This window comes from Phodopus roborovskii, unplaced genomic scaffold (genome assembly GCF_943737965.1).
Source record: "Phodopus roborovskii unplaced genomic scaffold, PHOROB, whole genome shotgun sequence".
Classification (NCBI taxonomy): Eukaryota; Metazoa; Chordata; class Mammalia; order Rodentia; family Cricetidae; genus Phodopus; species Phodopus roborovskii.
Window position 1 is genome coordinate 25681659 of NW_026126418.1, and position 17823 is coordinate 25699481.

Here is a 17823-nt window from a genome sequence, read left to right on the forward strand (position 1 = left end):
AATTTCCAACTGACTCACATAACTATTTTCATGTAAGACTATGGAAATTTGCTCTTAAGTTGTATTCATTTGATAGAGTATTCTAGACTAGATAATAGTGAGTTTCTAGCTGCCATCAGTGCATGCTTTAATGAGAGCTTTTGAGTGTGTTCCAATGCATCCTGTCAACTACATGTACACTGTTAGACAGTTAAGGTATTGACACTAGGACTTCCGGGAATGACTATATTATCAGCGAAACTGAAATGCTTGAAAACAATTTATAATAAAATAGCAGGTCAGAATGCAGGGTTTGTCTTAAAATGCAGTTTTTTTTAGTTGTAGCTGAAAACATACAGTGCAATTTTAAAAAGAGAATTTGTGCCACATAATTAACATGTTTATAAATGACAAAACTTCAGCAGTTTAATTGAGCAATCTAGAGTGGATCCATGGGCAGGGATATAATGAGATAAAGTGAGAAATAAAGAAGAGAGAAGATCAACGAGTTCATGAAATGCCACTGAATAACTAACTGACAATATAACCGATGTCCAACATGGTTGCAGTAATTCATTTCTTCAAGGAGAAAAATAAGCTTACATATGTTTTACATAAATATTTATACACAGGGAGGAACTCTTGTGGATAAATGAAAGTTCAAACATTTTCAGTTGAATATCTCAAAAGGACTATTAAATACACACACACACACACACACACACACACACACACACCATAGACAGAGAGAGAGACAGATAAACAGATAGAGAGACCAAAAGAGACCAAGAGAGAGATATTTTAAATCTATTTTCATTAACAATCCACAAAAATTTCTAGTCCAGGTTACATAATGTTTTAAATACAAGAAAGACTCATACCGTTCTTCTAATCACATCTTTTTCTTTCTTCTGCTGGAGGATTGGCTGAAGTGGTGGGAATTCATCTGTGTTTCTTTTGGTGATCACATGATGCCCAAGGTGGTAAATGGCCTCAACCTGAACAGGAGTGAGGATGTCTCGCACATCTTTCTAAGGAAATAGAAAACCATATGTACAAATTAAAAAACAAGCATGAGGAAAAAAGATGCAGAAAACTCCATCCTTCTAGAAGTCCAGACACAAACACAAAATCCATGCTTTAGTGTAATTGCTTCAAAAAGCTTGGAATCTGTGTCCTTTTTGCACTACAGCAATATCTCTGTTGCTTGTGACAACACAAAGAGTATAAAGTGGAAAACTATTACTGATAATATTTTCAAAAGTCTGCATTTCAGCACGTCCCTTCTGTGCTAGTCTCTACAATTGTTGTAGCTTGGTATTGCAATATAAACATTTTCCTTTACACACTCAGTCAATAATTTCAAAGTTCTCCTCAACACTTTTATTGCATGTAATATTACCCTATATGCTTATAGAGAAATAAGATTTCTTTAAAGCTCTTAGAAGACTTTGTATTCATTTTTAAATAAAAATGACTTCATATTTATTGTGAAATTTTCTGTTTTGCTATTTATCATAATGACCTTTCCCCCTTATATTATCTAACATCATGGCTGGCAATATAGGAAAAAAAATGTTAGCTTCATACTTCTAAGTTTATTGAATTTTCTTATTGTGATAGTTTTATTGTTTTCTGTGTTATTATGATTCACAAAAAGAGTTCATAGATTTATTTACCAATCACACAGCAGCAGTAACCAATAAAAAATCCACTCAGCTTTCATGTACACTGACTTCCTGGTTTCTACATAGCTCCTCTGTGTCTATTCTTATTGCTATGTGGTGAAAATACTTCTGAATAATTAAGTTAACATTCATTTTACTATGTTGTCAATGACGCAGCTCAAGTGTTTATTTCAATACATTATTACTTCCTATATTTTAATCTTTATTTATGCAGGCATAGATTAGTTTTATCTCTTTTGGGAATATTTTTCATGGCTTAGAATGATTTTAGTGTGTTTGCAATTTATTATTTACTAATACCTTCATTAAAATTATAACATCTTATTTAAAATTAATTCCTGACATATGTACAAATTGAAATAATCTAATCAAGTGGAAATAACCTGAAAGCATTCAGGATTCAATAAAATTAGCATTACAATAGATCCAAAAGTTATTCTGGAATCAAAAACACATGTATGGGAGGGAGGTAAGATGATACAAATCATAGTGTTTCTTGTTCAAGAGTCACTAGAAAAAAAGGAAGATATGAAACACATGGGCAGGTAGATATCCTTTTTTTCCATGTCTAGAGAGGGTAATGTGATTTTAATAACAAAGCAACACATGAGCATTTATAACAGAAGTCAACATTACATGGTAAAAGACACGTATATACGCATGTTAAGCACAACAAAAGCTAAAATTGAAAATGATCTCAGAATTTGAGAGGGCTTGTTTGGATTAACAAGTACAGTTGACAAATACCGGGATCATGTGGAAAATCCATGTGTACACTTCATTTTTCTCGGCAAGAATTGTTACTATATCCAGAAAAAAATTTGAAGAACAGGGCACAGACTTTGGTTTCTGTCATACATGAACCATTTAAATGTCAAGCTCAGACTGACTCAACACACGAGTTCCATTTTAATAAATGTACTCAGCAAATTCTTCCTCAGCTATTGAAGAAACTCACTTACTTTCACCCAAGAGAGACAGATTTTTTTTTTTTTTTACTCTGTTACTCTGCCACCTCCTCAAGTGGCTCCAAGGATATAGTGGGTATAGTGGGTATAGTGAGGGAATGAAGAACACACAGACACACAGCACACATACAGAAATGCTGGGATCAGGTGGGTTATGTGTGCTGATGGAGTGGTGCCAACCATATAATAACTGGAAACCTGAGTGCACTTATTATATACAGCACAGAGGTAGCTACTCTCGATAACAGGTCTTTATAAGCCATCAGTTTCAGTCTATGAGTATCGGTGAGGAGGAGGAAGCTGCTATTGTTAATTTTAATACACATAGGTCAATTGTTCATAAATAACTTACACTTGCACACACCGTCAACATTCTCATTTGGACCAGAGGAAGGCGTTGCCAGTACCAAGACTGGCTCACATGAAGAAGGCTTTGTCATTTCCATGGGTCTAAGGTATTGGGTCCTTGGCATGGTTGTTCCCCTGTCAATAATGTGTTCACTCAATACTTTATCTGCTTTTTACACATTCCTTCACAGCTTCCTTGTCTTCCCACATTAACCTCTACTAAAATCTTGTGTCTGAATTCCTGATTCTCCTACTGAGTAGTATTAGTGATCCAGGTTTTATTTATCCATGCTCATTTCTCTATTGGAACATGGCTTAAAAGTCATTTTCCAAAAGCAAATTAAAAGACTTGCTTTTAATGAGCTAGCAGTCAACAGTACTTAATGGGTATGATAAAACCTACTTTTCAATATTATTGCTATGTTATTCACATGATAAAATCAATTTAATAAATTTCTAAAAGTGGCCCATACTACATGAAAGGTTGCATTTATTCAATGTCTTTTTCAAAATTATAAAGAGAAAAGATACAATTGTTTCATCTTTTATTCACACTTTGAATTCTCATATATTATACTTAAAAATATATGGTCTAAAGGTAGAAAATTTGTGTTCAAATCTTGGGTCTATTAGAATCTGAGGAAGAACTCCTGTTTGTACACCTGGAAAAGGTATACAAAACCCTGGCCACAGCTTTCATGATGAAGCTTCGATTTAAAATATGTCTTAGCTGATAGACAATCATGAGATCTTCAAGCTAACTAAAACAGGAATTAGATGTAAGATGTGAAAGCTGAATTTTGGTAGATATGTCTTCTGACATTAAAATGTCTCTGTTAAATGTCCTTCATAATGGAAATAAGTTGCTACCACTCTATCAGTACAAGGGATCCAGGGCATTTTTCTACACGTGTACAGTAACAAAGGGAGGGTCTTTATCTTGAAAAGACCTCAGCTTCATTATGGGGTCATTTATGTCATGCCTTAGATCTATGGGCTTTTAGAGGATCATGGGGAAAATATCCTAAGAATCAATCTGGCCCACTATGACTTGTGATGGGAGAAGAGTAACTTTACACTTCAGTATGCCACCCATCCCTTAGATATTCATAAAAGCTTCTTAAAAATCCAAAGTGCAGAATCCACCTGGCTGTTAGCCCTCCTTTGAAGGAGCTGGTCTCTCTTTGGAGTGAAGACTTTGCTTTACTTTGTTAAAGAAACTTCTACTTAAAGTGTCTTTGCTCTCAACTGATTTATTTATTTCAAGAAGACAAAAACCTGGAGACCCTAAAACAGATCCATTACTATCTGTATAACCTTGGCCAGGTTATTTACTTTGTTAATGCTTTGCTATGTTATCTGAAAATGAGAATGGCAATGTCTGCATACTGTCGGGATAGTCAGATAGCATAAAATATGAAAAACACCTTGATGTTACAATGTTGCATGTATATTACTTCAAATGTAGCTATATAACTCAGCCAATCAAATACTGAAATTTAGTTTAATACATGCTGAGAAACATCTGGAAGCATAAGAATGTGGAACTATTGTCATTCAGAGAAGATAAAACAGAAAATGGTGTTGTAGCAACTATCAGATTTATAGTATTCAATGGCACCTGAAAGAGCTGGAGCCTGAACTAAGTGTTCAGGATACCTGATTACTTTTTATTCTTTTATCTCCAGATGTTCTTTATTAAATTACTTGGTAAATGATCTTCTCAACAGGAAACCTTGACCATATCGGAATGCTGCAAATCAAAACCCAAATCCCAAGTTATCTACTTGTGCAAATGGAACAGCTTGAAGCCCTGAGTATCACAATAGCGACCTTGATTAAATTATTCCCTGGGCATAGGAACTAGACAGCCACTGAATATCTATCCACATGTCCACTGTTTTAATTCTTCTCAGCAAGCTTGCTTTGACCAAATCACATGTTATCTAATTCATACTAATTTTCCATGAGGTCTTCTCTACATCTGGTGTACATTACTTTCATTATCCTAATTAGCTATTAATTATGCTTTGTCAAAATATATGAAATGTGCATGTGCTTTTGTAAGAAAACCACACTTTTTAAACTTTATCTGTCCCACCTAAAGACAGAAGCTAAACAAAATATTTAAAATGTCTTAGAGTGACAGAGTAATTATTTAGGAGGGTAAGTATTGGGAAATTTGCTTAAATGTTTATATTTGAACTATTATATTAAAAATAATGAAAATTCAAAGCCATATTTCATAAAATAGTACCCACAAGGTTGCAAATTAGCTCATGCCTAAAATTAGTCTGTATTCTTCCTCTTTCTTAGAACTCTGTATGTCTGACCAACTTGAGAACTAAACTATAGGTCTATATCATCTTAATGCACTTACCTACAAGTGGAAGTTTTTAAATGGAGCTGGTCAAAATTTGAAGTTAAATTTTATGTCAAGACAAACATTTGAAGATATTTACTCATGGGCCAATTGTGCAAATGAATAGGCAAAATAAGTTAAGTCAGTACCTCTATCAGTGTGTCAACCATGAATCCACATAAATGTGTGAGAATAATTATTCTAACATATTCATACATGATTGCAGGGGAAGGAAGGTCATATTATTAGCAATGAAGATGCCTATGAAGATGCTTTTTTTTTAAAAATGCCTTTATTGAGAAGTAAACCACATGCAATGCAAATAATCCTATTAAACTGTAAAAATCTATGACTTTGGTACATTCAGACTGATACAGCCACTGTAACACACACACACACACACACACACACACACACACACACACACACACGAGAGAGAGAGAGAGAGAGAGAGAGAGAGAGAGAGAGAGAGAGAGAGAGAGAGAGAGACCATTTTCGTTAGGTCCCAAGAAAACCTTTCCTTAATCATCTCCCTGTGGTTTTGTTACTCTCATCCCTCGGCTACCACACAAGTCTATTTTAGAAAGATTCTAAATGAATACAATACTGAACTGTCAGATATCTGGGCACTAGCTTTTGGAGAAAAGACACTCACCCCTCCCCAAGACTCCATTTTCTTCTTAAAGAATTCTTTTAGATTGGCTTGTCTGAGAGTCTTCTTTTCAGTTTGTCTCCTCTAAAGGTGAATCTTAGCAGTCTTCATTGTTTATTCTGAGGAGGGAGTGACCTAGTGAATCTGGTCCATTTCAGGGACTTCCTGAGGCTATTTGAGATGTTGAATTTCTGTCTTAAGGAACTTTGCTGCAGGACAGAGTGTTTCAGTCTCAGAGGAAAAGTTTTACACCTGTACACAAATATATTCTTTTATGTTTGAGTCGTGTTTTTTTTAATAGTTTCCACAAAGTGTCAGAAAAAACAGTGTGAATCACCGTTACAGAGATTTCAGTTGATGATCACTTGACTCTATTGCTCCTGGGCCCCAATGGGATGAGGCAGAACATCATAATGGAAACCATGTTTTGAAGTAAACTGGCTCAGTTCATCCTTGACGCAGGAAAAAAGCAGAAATCTATTGATTGCCTGAAAGGGGCTTATGCCAATTGAACTACCTAGAAAGAACACTCTTGCCCCTCTCCAATTATGGATTAGTATACACAAATTATTAACTAATATTAATTTAAGAAGGTAAATGTATTTTTATCTCAGCAAATTCACAACTGAATAATAGAAGGTTCCAAGCAAAAGTTGTTTCTTTTAACAATATTTTGTCTGAATTGATAGAAATGATGTACCTAGCTGCTTGGGATAACCACTCTATAGTTACCTTAATGAATCTCTTTTTTAAGTGTCTGATATAGTAAATGGCATAGACTCTGTCTTCAAACACCTCTTGACCCATCTGTTACCACTGCCTCTGATGGAAACATCACTCTGACCCTAGTGTAATCAGTAGCATTTTCTGTGTCAATGCTTATAAGCTATCATCCACCAACACCCTCTTCACAGCAGCTAGAGTGCTTTAGTACTGAAGTCATATACACTCAACTCAAAACTCTACATTAGATCTCCATCTCACTCAGAGAAACCCACAGATCCCATCAGCTCTATCTTGCAAGTACTCTCCTACCCGTACTATTCAATTTTTAGCCAATCTCACCTTTCCATTGTTCCTTAAAAAATACCTGCCATGCTCTTACCCTGAAACATTTCACTTAGCTCCCAGAACCTTCTGCGATTATACCCGAGACTCTCAAAAATATGGGTTCCTGAGCCAGCAGCACAAGTACCATCCAGGAACTTGACTGAATGCCAAATCTTTATGTCTTCTGCAGGTCTATGAAGTCCATGTCTCTAGCCCCAGTTTAGCACAGAGTATTTTAAAACATCCTATAGTTGTTACTGTTACACACTGCCAGATCACTGCCCATCTTTGTCTCTATTTTATCAGGAAGAGAGATGGAACAGGGATTTGGGGTTGATATTCTGTGCTTTCAAATATGAAGCTTAATAAAGCTAATGTTTACAATTGGTGTGGGCAACCAGACAGGCAAGAAAAGCAAACTGCAACTCTTGTACCCCCTTCAAAGTAACAGGAGCAGCTCCTTGGCAGAACCCAAAGTTGTGGTTCCTATTTGGTGGTTCCCATATCTTCTCTGGGCTTGCTGTAAATTAAGGTTGAAGTCCTTATGGAATTTGTATTTATGAATAATATTTATGAATTAAGAAGCCTCCTTCACTTAAAAAATTCAAAGAAAAAATGCATTGGAGCAAACAATGACTTTTTAAAGCCCTACATATTCCACATCCCAACCTATCACTAGCTACTATAGTTGAATGCTCACTGTAGGATAGGGCTTGGGATGCAATTAAGTGCTGGACAATCTGCCTAGCTTACTACCATTGCTCTCCAGCCTTGCAATAATAACAATAATAACAAAGATAAATAATAGACCATTTACAATAGGGCTCAAATCAACAGTGTACCCCATTATCATGAAAGCAATGATAACTCTGTGAGGATACATACAACAGAGCATGGAAACCTCTGCTAAAGTATAATTCTACTCCAAATGTGCTCTGAAGAAAATGTACAATTTGGACGATCCCTTATTTATAGGAACAATGCCAGAGAACAGGACAAAATAAACCAGCTAAATTTGCTGCTATTTTTACAACTTAAACACAACCTGTTTCCTTGAGAACATCTAATGCTGGTCCTCATGTTGCCCTGAAAATGGCCTCAGCCATTCTCTCTGTAATTGACTAATATAAGTCAAAACACATCTGTGAAGGAAGAAAATAAAGAACCTCCCAAATCCCCACTACATAACTGATGGCTACATTAATATCATTCCTTGCATTTGGCTCTGAATCACTTTAGTCTAATACAATAAACCCTGTGGAGGGCTATGGGGGAATGTCTTGGGGATTCATGCTCTGCATGCAGCACAGTGTACCAATCTTGATGCTTGTTTGCCTTTTCCTGGAATAAGTATCTATGGGAAAATTAAGTTATAAGCTGGGGCTATGATTTCAAATCCCAGAAAGGGCTCCTAGGAACAGTTTGGCTTTCTTGTGACAATAGATTTTCTGATGAAGTACATGGTTCCCTAATGAAAAATAGACCTGGCACAGCTTCATATGCTAAAATTTAACCAGTGTGAGGATTGTGATGCTCCTTTTGGGAATGAGTGTTTTAATAAGAGAAACATGAAATTCACTGAGCTTTGGCAGGATGTCTCCCAAACCATTATGAGAGCTGTCATCCTGGTCCACAGTGAGTCCCACCATGCCACAACTGTACTAGCACCCCAACAGAGTTGGAGGAGAAACAAAGAATCCAAATGCGTCCATGCTGGGGTCATGAAAAACAAACTAAAATCTGCACTACCCAGTGTCCAAACACACTATAGAGAAGATTTTCAGGAAAATGACTCAGGTGTGTTTACAAGCAAGTGGACAAAGGAGGACAGGGAAATAGCAACTGTAGGAAAGGTAAGGCAAGTCTCTACATGCAAGGACACAGGCAAATGAGATCAGACCAAGAAAAAGATAAACCAGGAAGAAGAGTTTACATCTGATGTTTTAACAGGGACAGAAAGCTAACAGCTCATAAGCACACATTATACAGTAAATAGCTGTTGCATGGACAATATGGATGCCTATGTTTCATAATAACTAGTTTTCTTACCCGCATGAATGCTTGGTGTGTCCTACATTTCTCTCTACTACTTGAAACTCTTATGCTTCCTGTGATTGCATCTGAAGTTCCATTAGAGAAGAAGTAGAATCTTGATGGAGTCTCTGCCTTCCTGTGCACATCCAAGCTCATGTTGTAAAACAAAACTGCAGAAGCAGAGCAAGGACCATAATTAGCATGCATGCTCAAGGCTCTGAGATGTTAACAGTTATGTGTCATAATGGAAACATATCAAGTCCTCTCATTAGATTATTTTTAAACAGTTCAACTGCAGCATAAAAAAATAAATAAAATGTACTTTCAAAAGTGTTTTAATAAAATAAGAAAGTATTAAATTTTTTTCAAGTTTTTATTATTAATGTCTTTACTTACTTGGTTAAGCCTTCCACATGTAAGAATGTGAAAGGCACACTATCAAAACCATTACTAATAATACATCTTTGGAGTCACTTTTGTCTCCACAGCATCTGGTGATAGAAGTACTGATGGGCTCTGAGCTCCAAAATTACTCAGGATGAATCTAGATTGTGTGGTTACAAGCCTAGCTTTAAATACAGTAAAGTTCACTTATTTCTGAGTTGCATATACAGGCTTGATATTTTTAATTTTCCTATGTAAAATGAAAATACAGGTCATTAGCCCCAACTTTATAAAATTGTTTACTAAGAAAAAATTACCTTCCTTTCAGTCCAATCACAATTATTCATCCTCCATGACTTTACTGTTCATAGTTTGACCCTCTAGAGTTAATCTGTGCAAAAGCAAAAATACATAAACTTTCTCTCAACTATCCTAGTGTTTTGAAGGGTTGATTTAAAAACTAACATAGTAAATATTCATCTGAAAAATAAAATCCTCAGATCAGAAAAAATAATAGGGGATTTAAAAAGCCAGAAAATCATCGAGGCCAATTATAGCAAGGAAGTAAGCCCCATTTCCTGAATCTAAATGGGTTCTTTACAAAGTGAGTGAAACATAGCACTCCACTGAGTTGCCCTCAGTGCATAGGAGGAGTGATGTGTAAGGGAAATTCTAAAGAATTTATATAAAACTTGCAGTATTCATTTATACTTTAAGAGCAACTTACATTTTTCAAGGTATTTACCCACTCATTTCAAGGTAGCATAAGCATAAAACCTGCATTAGTCTTACATTTATTTTCAAATAAATCTTTCAACCATCATTTAATTTAGAAAATAAAGCTTAAATAAATTGACTTCAAAATTTCAATAACTATAATTTAATAACCTAGAGAGTAAGAGAGAGCAGCACGTGAAGTGGCAATCTATGAATTCATCACCTGAGTCCAAAGGAAAAGGAAAGAGGGAAATAAAAACCTATTTCCATCCAGAGGCAGAACACACTGGCTTCCTCAAACAACCCCACTATGTGGATTATTATTTACAAGGAGTCATTTGATGACAGTTGTAAATCATGTTTTATAAGAACATTGTGACTATGAGATTCATATGTTTGTTTTCAGACACTTAGAAAAAAATATCCAGTGCAATGGAGTTGGAAGAACAAGGAATCAGCCACATTCATTCTTGTGTATCTTTCAGATAATCCATCAGCTTGCCTATGCTAATATGTAATTCACTCTGGGCTCACACTCCCCAGGTGCCAATAACCAGATGAGGGTTTGCCCATCTTATTACTGCAGTCCTGGCCAGGGCTTTCCAAGAGCATTATTAAAAATGAGTTCCGTAAAGTTCAGACGCTGGCTTCACTCTGCCCATTACACACTGAACTTGGTTAGCCTAGAACCTCTATTATACCTAGAAAGTTTGGCTCAATAAGTATCCGACAGCCTCTATGATGTTCGTATAACATCAGCCTGTAAGGTTATTTCACAAGTTACTAATATTCAAATTATGATGGTTCCAGGTATATGTATGACTTACTGTGGACTACTTTTATTAGTAGATCTTCCAACATTGTGCGTGGATTAAAGAGTTTGGATTAACTACCCTCTTGGATGATCCACATCAGAGCTACATTCTCTATGGCAGACAATTAAGTGTTCCCGATGTATAGAAAATGAGCACAGTTATCAGAGTTGATGGTGGCAGCACATGATATACACTAAATTATATCAGAATCCAGATCTGGTCTCCAGATAAGATTCTTTATCCAAAGAGGACATATATTTTAAAGAACAACCCTGTGCCTCTTACTCCTTCCTACCCACACTGGCTCCAGGTTTTATGAGCTCAGTAGGGCTTCAGGTGTGATTCAGAGGCATAGCACTTGCATAGCATCCCCAAAGCCCTCACTCCACTACTTGTAAGAAAAGCAGTAACAGCAATAGAGCACATTTTGAAAGGAGCCCTGTCAAGATGAGGAGCTGTGGTGTGCTCTTTTGAGTCTGAAGATTTTCCATGTTAAGTACAGAAGGCTCAATTTAAAGTAGTGTAGCAAGTGATACCCTGGCACTGCCTTTTGACATAAGTGCTAAGATTTCTCTGTGCTGCACATACTGGCTAGAACAACTTGAGAACCAAAAACGAAAACGACGGACAAGAAGTGCAAAGCAAACTATTACTCTATTCTTCTCTAAAGAAGTGCCAGATGGTCATGACAACAAGCAATGGGGGCTGACAATTTGCTGTCAAATTAAAGAATGGTACACATTCTTTAATGTGTTGGTTCTTTGGGCATACTTACTGATGTAGCCTGGGACTTCTTTGCCCTTATATGAGAAACAGAGTCTTAGATCCATGCACACTGAGGGAAGTCCATTTTCAGTGCAGTCAAATTTTGTTCTATTTACTGACTCAGGATGGCTTAAAGATGCTTCAACAATCACTACAGGCCTTGTCCTAAGAATACAATGAAATTATTAATATAAATTATAGAATTATTTTACCCTAAGACAGTAATTAACATTCTCAACAACCAAGCAATACCATTAAAATGTTTACGTGGTAGTATATACATGCTTGCTTATATTTTGTGTACAGATCAAGAGTTTCTATTTAAATATTTTTCTAGTGGTCTGTTTAATTATATCTAGGCAAAGTGAGAAAAATACCCCAAAGTTTAATAATAAAATGATAATAAGCCAGGCGGTGGTAGCACACGCCTTTAATCCCAATACTTGGGAAGCAGAAGCAGGTGGATCTCTGTGAGTTCGAGACCAGCCTGGTCTACAAGAGCTAGATCCAGGACAGGCTACAAAACAATACAGAGAAACCCTGTCTCAAAAAAAAAAAAAAAAAAAAAAAAAAAAAAAAAACAGAAAGAAAGACATTGAGGATATATAAAGGAACGTCAACATGGACATTGCTTTTGAAACCTGTCCACCACTATCTCCCATTAGGCCTGATTGTCAGTAAAAAGTGATACACATATCCACCTCACCTTAGCAACACTGCAGAATCAGACCGAAAAGCACCAACCGCTACATCTGAAGGAAAAAAAAAAAAAGAAAAGAAAAACAGCATAGATTAATGATCACCATTAGTTAAACAGAATTACCTTGCATTCACAAATACTGTGTATCACCTTGTGACTGTATCAAAACACCATTTACAAAAATTTAATTGGAAAAGACAAGCTTAGATCCTTAGATCTATTCCCCAATTGTCTGAGTCTATTTATTCAGAGACAGCAGTAATCCTTTTGCAAGAAAGCAAAGCAATTGCATGCTAGAGACGTGTGACATCACTGCCAAACAAAATATGATTCTTTGAGTTGGAAAGACTTGTCCAGAAGGCTCCTTTCATATCTTTTAAAACAGACTTCTCTGTTTGATTTCTTGGGTACTTCTTTCTTTCTCAAGAACAAGGGCTCTAACATTAAGTCACTAACAGTGTAAAACTAATGAATTGCTTGATCATTACAGTCCCAGCTTCAAACCTTAAAAATTTAGAAACATATTGCATTTCAAGTGACCTGAAGTCCTATACATTGATTTTCCATGTCCACAATGAAGCAGAACCCACAAAAGAGCTTTTGTGGTCTGGAAATTGGACAGTCTCTACTCACCGACATATCCATTGTTGTCTGCATCAATTTGTCCTGAGATAGATTGTCCAAACATCCTTAGTGATTTGCTGATTTGAAGTCCTTCGATTCTCTGAAAAAAAGGGGGTGGGGGAGGAGGGAAGAATTTTTATAGCATATAGTTATTGAATATTTACTGTTTCCAAGATGCCAGCTTAGTTAAATAATGGACTGTCTGAGGCTTGCCCTAGCATAGTAACTATCAATATGTATTCTAGATAAACCAAACTCTTTGAGAGAGGCAAAATTTCAAACATTGAAATAGAGCTTAAATATATTTTGTTATTAGAAATTTATGTTGTGAAAAGACAACATTTTGCAGTATAGTTTTTAGTTTGTCCAAAACAATTCTTATTCTCCGTCTTTGAATTTTTTCAGGTTCTACATTTGGTTCCTTAATCAACCTAAGTAAATAAATAAATAAATAAACAAACAAACAAACAAACACATTATTTGGAAAACAAAATTCCTATTATTGAGCAGGTCCTTCTGTTCAGATTTATGAATAAAGCCTACTGATTTGGACAGATTGTTTCTTAGCCTTTAAGAGCATCCATGGCATCAGTCTGTTTCATCTATTTAAATTCATGTCCAGACACTGAATTAGAAATACATGGTTGCTGATCACAGTGAGAAAACTCAGTATTTTTTACGTGACACATACGCAATGTCTCTATTAAATGTAGAAAGCTATTTGCCCACATAGCTAGTGAAGCTTTGAAAACTCGTTTCTTCTTAGAACTTGAATGTAGGTCCTTTTATACATGAAAATGCTCTGAGCTTTGAAATTATAAAAATAGAATGAGAGTTTTATCATAAAACTGTATTAAGATGTTATCAGTTTAACTACTGTACACTGAAACAAGCATGGTTTGGCTCTGTAGAGCATGAAGCTTTAGTTGCAAGGAAGTACTGTTGATGTCCAAACAAGCATGCTTGGAAAAACATGTCCATCACCTTAAGAAAACATGTGACATCACACACAGAGACATGAGAATAGGCTAAAGACAAGAATAAAAATAGACTAGAACTCAATGGAAATAAATGGTTTAGAGAACATTGTTATATATAATGTGGGTAAATAGGATCATTTACCCATATTATACAGAGATACAAAATGTTAAATATTTGAAAGAGAAAAGCAATCTACTTTACCAGTTGAGTGACGAGGGTACATTAATCACCAATGCCTCTTTGTAAGACCAAATACTATCTTACCTGTGAGTAGGTGGATGAGATCCCATCTACTCGGCCATTGTAAATGTAGATAGCACCTCGCAAATCATCTTCTTGTGGAGCACCAATAGCAATATCTGTTGGATTTAAACAGGAGAAAAATTAGGAATTTTGATACCAAGAATGAACTTTGAAAACTAGCCTTCATGATCCTAAAGGCATGTGACATAATATAAAAACTCCCTCTTCCAAAGAAACTCAACCATTCTTCCAGACAGGACAACAACAATAACAAAAACCCACTAGCATCATAATGTTCAGGATTATGCATATTTGTCTGTGCATGGAAAAGAAGAGAGTGGATGGTTCTGAAGGGCACTCTTTCAGAATGATGAAGTTTGCAAGGGCTCTAGACCTCTGGATGCCCACCTTAGCTCTGCTGCTGTGCCCTGTTATTCTATGAACCCCCAGGGTTTAATTCATGTATCTTGATTTCTTCACTCAAAGAATGAGATCACAACAAGATGCAAGTCAAGTATGAAAGGGTACATCAACTACATAGAACAGCATCTGGCATGTTATAATCATAAGAGCCTTAGTTTTGAGCTTATAGACTTTTCTACTCCTTTGAAATGACTTCTGAACCAGTTCTTCTCCTGGTGGTATATATTAGATACACACACACACACACACACACACACACACACACACACACACACACCTTGAGAAAATGCATTGTTTTGAAAAATAATGACAGAATGAGTTTATTCTGATTCATTTTGGTTTATGAGAAGAAAAAAATGATGATCTCATGTGAAAAAAATAAAACCCAAGAGAAACAGACATGCTCACTGATCTTATTGAATAAGTTATGTAAATACACATAATACTAAGGAGAAAAATACCATTCCATAGCTGTAAGACTACTTTATTGTTATGCCACATGATTCTATGTATGTACATATGTATGTACATATATACACACTGCCCTGATCTTCACTGCTGCCCCTCAACAATGCTGTCTGTGATGCTTTCTGGGACCCTTCCAAATCCTATAGCAAAGCAGAGTCCAGACAGGGTGTTCCTGGCATAGCAGAAGTCATCAGAATGTACTCCAGATTTGAAACCAGACTCAGTTTTTGTTTGGTCAGTTTCTGGGCTGTACTGGTAGTTAAATGTCATGGTCCAATGATATATAGCCCTTAAAATTTCCTTTCTAAAATCAGCATCCTTTTCAAAAATAGAAAAATAATGGATATCACAGTTTGATAGACATCACTTTTTAGAATTGTGCAAAAAAAATGCTACTTATAATGAATGGTATCCTTAGAATTAAAATCTTTGAATATCATTCTGTAACTAATTATAACTTACAGTTATAACTGAAGAATACTATAAAGCTAGACAGCAGACCATTCTGGCCCCATTTCTAACAGAAAGGCAAACAGCACAAAACTACAATAATACTCTCTTCCTTGAACTATTTGAAATTTTGACATCAAGTACAAAGTTAGAGAATTTTAATTACCTTCAAAGCCATCATTATCAATGTCACCAAGATTTGCAATGGATTCCCCAAATCTTGCAGCATATTTATCACTTCCGATAAGCACTGTTTCCATTTCATTCATTTCAGCTCCCTAGGTAGAAATGGAAGAAAGGTGTCATTATAAAACTCCCTGACAACTTTACACATGATTTACCGCTATAATTGGATATGGATTTTTTTCTAATGCGTCAAACCACAGATTGAGCTCTAGTACACACATCTCTGTTCAATTCAATAAATATTTATTAAGTCAACACATATAATAGCATGATTAGAGCTCAGAGGACATAGGAAGTTGTCTAACTCATGATCCCTAGCTTTGAAAATCCAATAAATCATTTTGATAATTCAATTTAACAAATATTTATTGAGCTCTTGCTAAGGACAATGCACTGTTCAGAGAAAGCAGGTGAAGAGGGTCAAGGAGGAGTCTATATAAAACACTTTCCTCCAGGAACCATAGCTACAAGGAGGGCTTAACACAAGCACGTACATGACTTACAAGTACAAATTGCTTCACACAAATGAGAAGAAAGAAAAATAATTCAACTGAAGCAAGGAAGGAATTCCAATAATTCCAATAAGGAGAAGAAAGGAAAGATGACCCATGGGAGACTTCATAATGTGTCATACAAGGTGGCTACTGCAAGGAAGGTGTGGTTTTGATATACAGAAAAAGTGATCAGCAAAACACTTTACATGTATGAATGGTATACATAATGAACAAGACAATAAAGGCCAAATTACTGTCTTACAGTATATAACAATTTGATTAAAAGGTAAATTTGTTCTTTCTGAAGTGAACAATAGAAAGCCTTGGGAGGTCTCTGAATAAAGAGTGGCATTAAATGAGTTAGCCATTGGAATCTCTGAAGTTGAAGGTGAGTTGTTACATGTATGTATATTATATGTAAGGTAAGGTAATGATGCTGTGATAATGAGCACTGATCATTTCAATCTCGTGTTTTAAAAACAAATCCCACATGCTAATCATAGATCTCCTCTTCTCTGCATCTAGTCTTCCTCCCACAAACACACATTCTATGCTTTGCCAAGTGTCCTTCACTTTTTCTTGCATAATCAGAAAATTCTATTGTTTTCCTCTCTCAAATACTACTTCCTTGAAATATTTTTGGCCCAAAGTAAATTATGCCTACTTTTCATATACTTATTACCTGCCATTTGCCAAATTGTATTCCAGTGACTCTTCCATGATTGACATCTCACCCAATCCATAAGATTTGGGGGTCACAACTATTTTCAGCTTCTTTTCATACTATGTTCCATTCTAGATTCTCACTAAGGGTCACTTTTTTTCCTAAGTGAATTATACAGTTACTAATATTAACATGGCACGGGATAAAATCTGAAGACCAAGGGATAAAATGGAGTGGCTCCTTAGGAAATGACTAAAAGGAAGGGAGGCGGGCTTCAGAGAAGACAAGTGATGTGTAACCTCAAGACTATGCTTTTTTAGAAGAGTTTCAAGAGAAATAATGTGGTGATTGCTCTTGTCCAAGTATTCTACATCCATTCAGAATGGCAACCAAGCACTCACTGGGGACCACTGAGAGCTATGTAGTACATTAGTTTGAAACCCAAGTCATTTAAGTAATCTTCTTTCTTTTAGTTCATTGAAAATAATTCTGGAGTGACTGCCTGTCTAGGACTTCTATGAGCCATGAAAACAAAGCAGGGGTAGCTAGTACAGCCAATAGCAAACTTGGTAAAGAAAATATTATGCTTCTTAGTGTTTAGTTCCATTTCAGAGAGTTTAGAAATAGGTTAGATGTGAAGAAAGCAATATAAATCTACACTACAGGATTTAAAAAAAAATGGAAACTGATTACAAAACTGATCCCAGCATCCAGCAGCAGTGCTTCTGGGTAAGTAGGAGGGAAGGGGGAGGACAGCTCAGTGAGCAGGCTCTTCCTATGCTCTCTGAGCATTTCTTTAATCTGTTTTCATAGTGGGATGATCTAAGA

General features: G+C 35.9%; 1 protein-coding gene across 1 annotated transcript in view; it reads right to left on the reverse strand.

The window, feature by feature from the left end:
• Itga4 (integrin subunit alpha 4) overlaps positions 1–17823 on the reverse strand; it is a 72199-nt gene that overhangs the window by 27112 nt on the left and 27264 nt on the right. Inside the window, exons 10-16 of the mRNA XM_051184385.1 lie at positions 15818–15929; positions 14332–14426; positions 13096–13186; positions 12469–12514; positions 11773–11927; positions 9097–9251; positions 861–1010 (exon numbers count right to left, since the gene is read on the reverse strand). Of these exons, the coding sequence (XP_051040342.1) occupies positions 861–1010; positions 9097–9251; positions 11773–11927; positions 12469–12514; positions 13096–13186; positions 14332–14426; positions 15818–15929 (804 nt within the window). The remainder of the gene's footprint in view (positions 1–860; positions 1011–9096; positions 9252–11772; positions 11928–12468; positions 12515–13095; positions 13187–14331; positions 14427–15817; positions 15930–17823) is intronic.